Genomic DNA, 11,031 nt, shown 5'->3' with positions numbered 1-11,031 from the left:
ATTCTTTTTGTGAGGAGGTCACAGACGTTCAGCTGCCCCAGGCCCCAGTTTCGGGTGACCCAGCCAACTTTCATGCCAGCCGTCCTCAGCCCTTCCTGGTGCTGGGTCTGCCAGGCTCATGGACAGCCAGGCCCTGGGGCCCTGGAGAGGTCCTTTGCATCTCGAATTCTGTGGGGGTGGTGGCTGGGGGAGGAGGTGTGTGTGTGCACGGGAGGAGGGTCCTAGAGTCTAGATCCCCCGTAACAGGTCTGTGCCTAGGACCTTAACGGAGGGTTGGGTTTGTTTCTGGATCCGTGGGAGTGGGGAAGGACATCTGTGTTAAGTCAGGGCTTGATGGGGGCCTCTATATGTCAGTGTGGCAGGTGTTCTGTGGCAGGGCCTATGCGTGGAGAAATGTGTCCCTGATGGGCAGCAGCACATATGATGGGTACTGTGGAGCCGCAGGGAGGCCTCTGTGTCTGGGATCCCAGGGGGGTGATGGTGGTGGTGTGGGTGGAGGAGCTATCTGGGATGTGTTGGCTTCTCGGAGGAAATCTGTATATTTGACCCTACGGTCAGGGAACTTTCAAATGCTGAGGTGGGGGCTGGGGTGGAGAGTGAAAGAAGTGGACCAGCAGCCGCAGTGATGAAGTTCCCACCCAAGGTGTCAGGAGATCCAGGCCCCCTTGCCCCACTAAGAAGACGAAGTGGGCAAGAAGAAAAAGAGACTCTCAGGGCGCATTGCATATGACTAGGAGCTTTAATGGAAATGCTGAGACAAGCACAGGGGAGAGGGAGGGAGCCAGGCAGCCAGGCGGGAGAGGTGGCCTGTCCCACACGTGTATTAGAAGACAGTGGATTAGAAGGCACAGCAAGTCCACACCAAGGGGCTCCAGGCCCATCTGTCCCTCAGAAGCCACAGGCATCCAGGCCTCCGGACCCGGGTCTTTGCCTAGGGCTGCGAGGACACAGTCCTTTAGATGCGGAGGTGGGGAGAGCTGTGGGCTAGGAGCCCTGTGCTCCCAGAAGCAGTGAAGGGACTAGCGGGAGGGGAAGCGAGACGGGAAGGCGCGGTGTGGGGGCCTGTGGGGAAGCTGGGCCCCGAAGCCCTCCTTCCCCACGTCTGAGGACCCTGGGAGCTCCGGCCTGTCTCAGGAGGCTGGGACTTCTGCTGGCGTGGGGGCGTCGGTACAAAGCAGGGCGCTCAGGCGAAGCGCACGGAGCGGCTGCTGCCGCAGGTCTCGCCGCAGGGCGCACACAGGCCGGTGCTCACTGCCACGTTCCCGCTGCAGGGGGCACTGCAGACGCTGCCGGTCACCGGCCGGGAGCCCGACACGCACAGGTCCCCGCACACGACCCCGCCGCGGGAGCTGCTGACACCTGCCGGAGGGGGAGCACAGGGCTCAGTCTCCTGGCGGCCAGAGGCCCCTTCTGCTCAGATCTTCTCCCCTCTGTTTCTATCCGCTCCCCTCAGCACCCTCACATGGGCACTCCTTCCTGCAGTCTTAGCCTCAAGTGTCCTTGATACACTGTTAGCCCAGGTCCTCTCTAGAGGCAGACACAGCCATGCTTCGCCTCACAACAGAGACAGGTTCTGAGAAGTACAGCATTAAATGATTTTGTCATTGTGCGAACATCATGGAGTGCACAGACACAAACCTAGATGGTGTAGCCTACTACATACCCGGGCTCTATGGCAAGAGTGGCTATATTTTATTTATTTTATTTTATTATTTCATTTCATTTCATTTCATTTCATTTTTTTGAGATGGAGTCTCTCTCTATCGCCCAGGCTGGAGTGCAGTGGCACGATCTCGGCTCACTGCAACCTCTGCCTCCCGGGTTCAAGCGATTCTCCTGCCTCAGCCTCCCTAGTAGCTGGGATTACAGGCACTCATCACCACGCCAGGCTAATTTTTTAATTTTTAGCAGAGATGGGGTTTCACCATGTTGGCTAGGCTGGTCTCAAACTCCTGACCTCAAGTGATCCACTCGCCTTGGCCTCCCAAAGTACTGGGATTACAGGCGTAAGCCACCACACCCAGGCCCCAAGGGTGTCCAGTCTTTTGGCTTCCCTGGGCCACATTGGAAGAAGAAGAATTGTCTTGGGCCACACATAAAATACACTAACACTAATGGTAGCTGATGAGCTTTAAAAATCACATACAAAAAAATCTCATAAGTTTTAAGAAAGTTTACAAATTTGTGCTCGGCCACATTCAAAGCCGTCCTGGGCTGTATGCAGCCTTCTGGTCGCAGGTTTGACAAGTTTACTGTATAGCATAGCCGATTGCTTCTGGGCTACAAATCTGTACAGCATGTGACTGTACTGAAGACTGAAGGCAACGGTAACACCATGGTAGGTATTTGTGTATCTGAACATAGGAAAGTAGAGTAAAAATATGGTATTATAATCTAATGGGACTACTGTCCTATATTCCATCCATCCTTGACCTGAAAGTCCTTATGTGGTGCATGACTGTAGCTAATTAAGTTACTATAAGCACTCACTGCCCAACTCCATCTTTCCTTTTAGAGTCTGCAAACTATGGTCACATGCAGGCTTCCTGTGTGTCAATCAAGTTTACTTGGAACCCAGTCATACCCCTTCCTTTAAGTATTGCCTTTGGCTGTGGCTGCTTTACATGACAACAACGGAGTGGAGCAGTTGAGGCAGAGACTGCATGGCCCACGAGCCTAAAGTTTTTACCATCTGAAGCTTGAAGAAAAAGTTTGCCTGCCCAGAACCCCAGGCTCTTATTTCAGGACCCACAAAATGGATTACTTACAGACATTTACAGCACCAACGCCCTCACACAACCTTATAGGGAAAGCAAAAAGACAGAAATTAGTTGTGGGGAGCAAAACTGGTGAAATCTGTTAACCTGTAAATTCTCTCCTCCAATTAGCGTTGAGGCACATTCCAAGTAAATAATATGCAGACATGCTCCTGGGTGTTGAAGCACTGCAGCACTGCCTAGGGGAAACTGAGGGGACACCCTCCCCACAGCTGTGGTCCTCACCTCTGCTCCTCGCCCTCCAGCAGGCGCCTGTAGGTGGCGATCTCGATGTCCAGGCCCAGCTTGGAGTTCATCACCTCCTGGTACTCCCTGATCAGGCAGGCCATGTCCTGCTTGGCCTTCTGCAGGGCGCCCTCCAGCTCGGCCAGCTTGCAGCGGGCGTCACTGAGGGCCGCCTCACCCTGCTGCTCAGACTGGGCCACCGCGGCCTCCAGCTTGGAGTTCTGGGAGGCAAGGTGGGTTATTAAGAATCTCTGTTCTGGCTTCAGGGTCAGAGACCAGGTAACCACTGACCACTGACTAGTAGAGGAAGAAGAGGCCTTATCTATTTGTTAGGCCAGGGGTTGCAAATTAGTGCTCCCAGGCGTGTTTGCACGGTGTCTTCAATTTTGGAAATTTAACACAATAATTGAAATTCCTGGCTTCTTTCAAAAGATCAGAGGATCTGGCCATACTGGACCCGCATTTCTGCATGGCCTGCCTCAGTTGGAGCTGCCTAGCCCTGCCCTTTGTGCTTTCCAGTTTGCCATAATCCTGATCATACCCAAGTGCCTTGGGAACAGCTTGCTTGCTTTGCTCATTTACCAACCCCGCTGATGTTTGAATGTACGATCACTGATCTAGAGCAACAGGCTAGAGGGGTTAAATGCCTTTCTCAAGTCTCATGGCAAACTAGTGGCAGAGCTGGTTTGAGAGCCCAGATTTCCTGCCCCTTAGACTGGTGCTATTTCCTCTGCCCCACTCTGCCCTTGGAAGCAGGAAAGCCCTTGTCACCTCATTCCCTCCATATTGCCCCAATGCCTCCATTCAGCGAGAATGGAGAACATTTTCCATGGAGGAGGCTGTCCGTCCTCATGCTGGGTGTTTGCCCTTGTCCCCACACATTGGCAAGGAGTCTAATCCAAATCCCTCTGCTGAGGGCTAACCCCACTCTCTTCCTACACTGAGGAGTGGGCTGGGCTCCCACACCTGGCATTTGGCGTTCTCCACCTCGGCTGTCAGCCTCTGGATCATGCGGTTCAGCTCGTTGATCTCCTCCTTGGTGCGGCGCAGGGTCTCCCCATGTCTGATCACCGTGGCCTTCATTTCCTCACACTGGCGAAGTAGAGATGCTCATGAGGCTTAGGGTGGGACCTCCCATCCATTCAGGACACCACGGATGATTATGCAGTGCTCAGCCTGAGCAACCACACATGGCAGTCCTGCCCTGCCACCCCAACATCTGTAGGGACCAGAATCCCCAGAAAAGGAAGCCTATTTAATAGATACCTTGCATCCCTCCCACTGCCATGTCTAGCAAGCAGGTGTCCTGTGCCACTCACCTTGCTGCGGTACCAGGACTCGGCCTCGGCCCGGCTGCGGGTGACAATGTCGTCGTACTGTGCCTTGATCTCAGCGACGATGCAGTCCATGTTCAGGTCCCGGCTGTTGTCCAGCTTGACGACCACTGAGGTGTCTGAGATGTGCGACTGGAGAATGCGGATCTCCTGCAGGAGAGGGCGAGTGGCAAGAGCTTCTTAGACCAGAGCCCTACTCTTGGTAGCCCACCCTCATCGTCATCCCCTGTCCCCTTTCCTGGCTTCCTCACTCTCTGAAGCTCCACTTTCCCAGTTATAGTCTTCCACCTCAACCCTGGGACCCCCTCAAGACTCCTCAAGCCCAGAGTCCTGAGGCCTAGAGGACTTGGAGGTAGAGAGTCCATGTCTGAGGCCCCGTGCCTGATTTTAATCAGGACCTTCCAGCTTGAAGCTTTGGGTCTAGGACCAGAGTTTACCACCTTGTGGCAATTGTCACTTTAGTAACCAGGAACACTAGCTTGCCCAGGGCATAGCAGTGGGAGGTCAAGCCACATTTCTTCATCTGCTCACGGTGAACCTGCCTGGGGTTTCTCCCCTTGTCCCACCATGGGGTCAGAAGCTGAATTGTGACAAGTCTTTTCCAGTGTCTAACTCATATCCTCCTTGCTGCCCTGCTGCTCTGTGACCCCGCACCTCCTCATACAGCCGCCTCAGGAAGTCGATCTCCTGGGTCAGGGCCTCCACATTGGCCTCCAGGTCTGATTTGCGCAAGTAGGCACAGTCCACATCCTAAAGGGGAGAAGATGGCACAGGAGTTGCACTGGGAGACAATTCAGAACCCTTGTTTTTTTCCTACCCCATCAGGCTGAGCAGCTTCCCTGGAAACCCTCTGTACCTGCTCATCCCAGTGCCTGGTATCATGCCGTGGCAAAGCCCCTTATGCAGTTAGTAGTGGGGTCAAGAGCAGGTTCAGGTAAGGGAGGGGGATACTGAGGTTTGCAGACACTTCCTCTGGTACCCACTGGGATGATTCCTCTAGAATCCATGCCATGCACTATCACCAAAACTTAGGATCTAGTGTACAATGGGTAAATTCTAATGATGCCCCACCCCTCTCCGCTCTGGAATCTCATGGAAGATAATCTAGATCTGTGGTCAGAAGAGGGCTCAGGGCTCAACTCTGTCCCTTCCGAGTCAGTGTGACTCTGAGCAGTCCCCTTAACCTCTGCGCCTCATTTTCTCACAATAACCCCTGCTTTCCTCATATGGAGGTGGCTGGAAGGGCCTAATGAGAGTCCAGGCACTTGTACAGAGTCAAGTCTAAGAAGCAAGGAATGATGTCACTGTCCCTGCCTGCGGTTCTGAGTTGTTGCTGGCTTGAGGATGCAGCCATTGTCTACAATTCACAGGCTGTTTCACTCACAGATATTTATAGGGTGCCTACTCTATGCCAGGTGCAGGGCTGAAGGAGGTGAAAAGCCGGTGGCTATGTGGGAGCAACCTCAGATGGGGGAGAATATTGCACTGCCTGAAGCAGGCAGTATATTCTGTTGCCAGAGGCACCCAGGGAGCACTGGAACACTGTGGAAAGGAATAGAAAGAAGCTGGGCTGTGTGATTCTAAGGGAGTCCCTCCACCTCTCTGAACTACAGAGAGCCTGATTTTAGTCAAGGCCTCCTAGCTCAAACCTTTGGGTCTAGGACCCTTCTGTCTCTGGCCTCAGTTCTGAGTTAGGGGACAAGGATTCTGGGGTCACTCACCTTCTTCAAGGCCACAAATTCATTCTCAGCAGTGGCCCTTAGTGCCACCTCTTCTTCATACCTGGGGACAAAACACACAAGGCTCAGATCTGGGGAGGAAAAAAATGGGAATGAAGGCACAGGCAAACACATTCCAGGAACTGGATCTTTTGGAGGTGGTCACAAGAATCAAAAAAGTGTTGGACCAAAGGGAACTTGTCCATTCTTTTCTTCTGAGCATTCAAACCAACCCATGTGACTCAAAGCTCTTTCTATTTCAGAGACTCTCATTCCTGACATGGGTCAGGGTGGGGGTTCTGCACATTTTCAAAGACCTCCTCTCTGTTTCTGGGCTGTAACTCCTTGCGGGGGGTGGCGGGGCAGGAACCCTGCCCAGTTCTGGAATCTCTCCTTTCTCCTCCTTCTTACTTCCTTACTCCTTTCCCACTCAGGGCCCAACATCGCACCTACAACATTGAGTAGATGATCAATAAAATGTTTGATGAATTAATGAAATAAATACATAATGATGAAGTAACTGGAGCAGTTCAGAATCTCCAATGTTTAAACTCCCAGCCTAGGAAAGAAATTCCCCACACCCCACAGGATTATTGTACTATTTTCTTCCTGTTGGGAAGTTTCTCTTGTGGTCTAACCCAAATCTATCATACTTTGACTCAATCCCATTTAGTTTCTCCAAACCCTCCTCCCACTGCACTCACTTCTTCTTGTAACCCTCCAGCACCTCCTGCACGTGGTTGAGCTCTGAGGCCAGCCTCCCACTGTCGGCCTCCACGCACTCGGCCTCCCGCCGCAGAGTTGTAATGTAGCCCTCAAACAGGGGCTCCAGGTTGCTCTCACAGCACTCACGGTTCTGGAAGAACTGCAGCTTCGTCTCCAGCAGTTTGTTCTGCTGCTCCAGGAAGCGCACCTGGTGTGGAAGTGGGAGAAAAGTCAGTAGGAGGAGTCAATATCCTCAGCTCTCCTTGGGGAACAGCCAGAGGCAAGACAGAACTGGCAGTGAGATGTGCAGAGGCAAGGGGTAGACCACATGGCCCCTGCTGGCCTCTCCTGTCCTGAGGATGCAGCGGGAGAATCCTTGTTTCATAATTGCTTATTCGGGCCTAAGTGAGGGTCTGTCCAGGTGGGCCTGGATGGGATGAGTGAGAAACTGAGAGGCCTGTGGGCTGTGCTGGGTTACTGTCAGGCTAGGGGGGGACAGATGGGGTAGGGGGTAGTGACAATTAGGGAAGACTTCCTGGAGGAAAGGAATGCAGAGCAGTGTTGGGAGGGATAGAGTAGGGAGAATGCCTTTCACTATAAGCTCCCTCAGGGCAGGGCCTATGGCTTATTTATTGATGTCCTTATAGCCAGCCCTTGGCTTGGTGAACGTTTGATTGAACAGGTGGTCAAGGTGGGAAGGGCTTCCTAGCTGGGGAGGTCAAAGAGGCTAGGCTCCTACCAAGCAGGATGCCTGGGGCCTGAAGAGGCATCCAGGAGTGCAGGGCGTGGTCCTAGGTGGCCTAAACTCTTATGTTGGACACTGTGTCATATGTCTCTGGGGGCCAGACAGGTAATGTGAATGGGGGGAGGTTTTGGAAAACAGGGAGGGTGGGGACCCTAGGGAAGTGAGGCTTGTACACTTTTCCTGGATTTCACTGAAACGGGAGGAATACATGGCAACAATACATTGTGCTGGCCAGAAAGGATGTCAGCAAACAAACTAGGGACCTTGGCTTCCAGTTTTCCACTTCTCATACATTTGAGCTGGAGCTGAGATGTCTCCCTGCCTTTAAGCCCTGGGGTCCTTTTCATCCAGCTCCATGAGTGCAGCTGGGAATTCCCAGGTTGGAACTTGCAGACATGGGGAGCAGGGACTGCTGATATTACATGGGATAATTTTAGGTGGTCTTGGCTATGGGGTCTCATGGCTGCCTTGGGCCCTATCTTCCCTTTCAGAGTCATGGGCAGCTCACACGCTGCATCACACACAGCCCTGGTGAGGAAGCCACTGGGGTGGAGAAGGGAAGCCTCTGCCCAGTGCCACACAGTGTGTCAGTAGAGGAACTGAGCACGGAGGCCAGGTCGCCTCCTCCTGGGCCAGTGTTCATTCCATGAGCCACTTCTTGGTCACCTCTCCAGGGTGCAGTGCCTGTTGAGGTGAACCAGCCCCTTCTAGAGGGAGTGGGGCAGCTGGGGTCCCAAGCTGTGGGCCTTCTAGCCCAAGGTCTGGAGAGTTGGAGAGGGCCTGGGCTTGGAACCCTGCTTGGGCACCCACTCTCTGTGGGCCCTTGGACCAGCCCTTCAACCTCTCTCTGCCTCCTTTTTCTTCTGTGTACACTCAAGGCTGACTTCAGGATTTTGCCATCCCATATACTATTTTACTCCTAATTTATCTATAAGTTAATTCAATTAACATTTACACGTATCAGGTTAAAAGAGTAACTTCATATTACCAATAGAGATGTAAAACTGTCATCACTAGGCATACATAAATTAGGGAAATTGCAGAACATTAAATTCTAGCAGAAACAGTTGTCCTAGACAGTTCTAAAGCCGGGGCTTGCTCTCTTTATTAGAAGCAGGAGGGAAGCAAGTATTAGAGAGATGCTAAAGACATTAGCATCCAATGAGATTTTTTTCCCACCTAATCTTAAGGATTGAAACAGACATTAAAGAAGATGTATTTTCTTACCAGATGTTTCAATGTTATTTAATACGATGGGCCGGCACCGCCTAAAATTATATAAAATATCAGCCGTCCTCATTCCCCATTTCTAGAGAGACCACTCTGGGAATTTCCATCTCCTTCTAGGACTGCCAGGTTCAGGAAGGGTGTGATCCAGGACACCCACCTTGTCGATGAAGGCCGCGAACCTGCTGTTGAGGCACTTGATCTGCTCCTTCTCCTCCTGCTTCACGCACTGCGCGTTGGGGTCGATCTCCAGGTTGAGGGGCGTGAGGAGGCTCTCGTTGACCGACACGGTGGTGATGCATGGGGGGCTGGGTCCGCACACGCCCCCAGAGCGGTAGCCGAAGCTGCGTCCGCAGGAGCCGGCGCGGAAGCCGCCGCACACGCTGTGGCTGCCGAAGCCCCCGGAGAGGCCGCGGTAGCAGGAGACGCCGCGGTAGGGGGCGGCGGTGATGCAGCAGCGGCCGGGCCGGGGCCCGCAGGCCGAGATGCAGCTGAAGGCGCGGACCCCGCAGGGGGTGCTGAGGCGGGAGGAGAGACAGGACATGGTGCGGCGGCAGCAGGAGCGGGCGGCTGGACCCCAAGCCTGCGCTGCGCCTTATATGGCGGCCCGCGGGCCCGGGGAGGGAGCTCGCGGCCAAGGCGTTTACGAGCTTGGAGGGCTCGGCCCTTGCGCCTCGCGGAGCCGGGAATCAAAGCGGGCCGGGCCGCCCGGCCGCCTCCATAAAACGGCGTTCACCTCCCGCCCGAGCTTTATGGGGCCAGGAAGCGCCTGGTCAGCTCCGCTGCCCATGCGCTGCGGGCAGTGCGAGTGGAACCCCTCTGCCTGTCCACCCCTCCACCGGGACTCGGAGCGTTGCCTTCTTGGATCCGGCCCCAGCTTCGGTCCCAGTCCCATAGCCCTGGTCCCCTGCCAGCGGGGTTATCTGGCATCTCTGCACGGTGTGCGGGGCGAGTGTATGAGTGTGTCGAGAGGGTGGGGCCTCTGAAGTCAGTCCCGCAGGTTCATGTCATGACCTTGGGCAGCTGAATAACCTTTCTAAGCTTCAATTTCTCACAGGCAAAATAGTGACAATAATAGTAAGCACTGACAGTTGCCAGGATCTAATGAGATAATGACCAGAAAGCATTTAGGGCCCTGCCTATCACTTAATAAGAACTCTGTAAATGTTAGTTTATTTATTCATTATTTGTTCTATGTATTCTATTGTTAATTTATCATTTCATCCTGTGTCCCTTTGGGCAAAACCTTTCTCTTCTTTTCTATCGAAGGACTCAGCTCATACCTCCTCTTCTTGTAAGCGTCCCTCCTTCCTGTACCCCTCTCTACTCTGCTTGGGTGAGGGGAAGGGAGTTGTATTCATGGAGTGCCCGCAATGTGCCTAGTACTGTGCTGAGGCCTTTTTATGCTATATTATTTCCTCTAGCTCCCAGGGCGTCCTTCTGAGGTTGGTATTATTGTGCCCATTTACCTGATTGGGAAGGTGTGAGCTCAGGGTGGTCCAGTGACTTGTTTAAGGTCATACATAGAAGGATCCATAGAGGGGCAGAGTCAGAATCTGAAAGGCGACCCCTCCTCCAAGCCCTCCTCCACCCTGGTCTTACCCAGGTTCTGAATCTTTGGGGGTCGAGTGAGGGTTGAGTTTTTGTTGGTGGCAGGAGCACAGACTGCTAGGCTTTGGGCCCTTGGGGAAATCTTTCTGATCCAAGGCCTTCCCCTCAACTGAGGCTTGGTCATGGCCACCAACTCTAGAAGGCCATAATCCATTATAAAGGAGGTTAATTATGTGTCCAATTATTGGCAGAGGAAACCAGGAGTGTGCACTCAGCAGCCAGCATTAAAGAGAAGCATGCAAATCACCCTCAGCTTCCTTTGCTTTTAAATACGAGTTATTATTGTGAAAGCAGTAATTAAGTCTTAGAACTCCAGAGGTCATTACAGCCAGTCCTGGCTTTAAGCTGCCTGGCATCTCATTTCCTCTTACCCCTTTTCCTGTCTTTTCTGCACTCTCATGGGCTTGGATTCCTTTGGCCCAGGCTTGGTCTGTTTTGCAGCAGTTTAAGGCCAACCTTAGTTCAGTCCTCTATAGAAGTTGGATCCCAACTCCGCAGGCTTGTGCCCTTGCCCCAGCTTCAGCTGGGAGTCAGTGTAAGAATTAAAGAAAGAAGAAAGAAACATGAAAGGTGGCTTGCCAGTCAAGACAGGTTTATTTTAGAGAAAACAAGCCTGAGAGGAGTGTCTGGCCAAGTTAGGTCAGAGGCACACTCTCTAAGACTAATAGTTTTCTTTTTTTTTTTTTTTT

At 52.9% G+C, this 11,031-nt stretch overlaps 1 protein-coding gene across 1 annotated transcript; it reads right to left on the bottom strand.

The window, feature by feature from the left end:
• Window positions 1-724: 724 nt before the first annotated feature.
• LOC105474324 (keratin, type II cuticular Hb1-like) lies at window positions 725-9,672 on the bottom strand. Its single transcript, XM_011728897.3, has 9 exons — window positions 8,892-9,672; window positions 6,759-6,967; window positions 6,058-6,118; window positions 4,991-5,086; window positions 4,322-4,486; window positions 3,969-4,094; window positions 3,003-3,223; window positions 2,769-2,800; window positions 725-1,359 (listed from the first exon to the last, which is right to left on the bottom strand). The coding sequence occupies exons 1-9, from the start codon at window positions 9,273-9,275 to the stop codon at window positions 1,184-1,186; spliced, it is 1,470 nt and encodes a 489-aa protein (XP_011727199.1). The 5' UTR covers window positions 9,276-9,672; the 3' UTR covers window positions 725-1,183.
• Between the last annotated feature and the right edge of the window lie 1,359 nt (window positions 9,673-11,031).

This window comes from Macaca nemestrina, chromosome 10 (assembly GCF_043159975.1).
Source record: "Macaca nemestrina isolate mMacNem1 chromosome 10, mMacNem.hap1, whole genome shotgun sequence".
In the NCBI taxonomy this organism is placed as follows: domain Eukaryota; kingdom Metazoa; phylum Chordata; class Mammalia; order Primates; family Cercopithecidae; genus Macaca; species Macaca nemestrina.
Note: the sequence above shows the minus strand (reverse complement) of the source record. Positions and strands in the feature narration are given on the sequence as shown.

What these genes read in the sequence shown, in the direction of transcription:
- LOC105474324 (XM_011728897.3), bottom strand. Translation starts at nt 9,275, where the DNA reads ATGTCCTGTCTCTCCTCCCGCCTCAGCACCCCCTGCGGGGTCCGCGCC. An exon ending in TCGCGGCCTTCATCGACAAG is followed by an intron (nt 6,968 to 8,891) that starts GTGGGTGTCCTG and finishes CTTCCACACCAG; the next exon opens with GTGCGCTTCCTGGAGCAGCA. An exon ending in CGTTGGTGCTGTAAATGTCT is followed by an intron (nt 1,360 to 2,768) that starts GTAAGTAATCCA and finishes CCCCTCCGGCAG; the next exon opens with GTGTCAGCAGCTCCCGCGGC.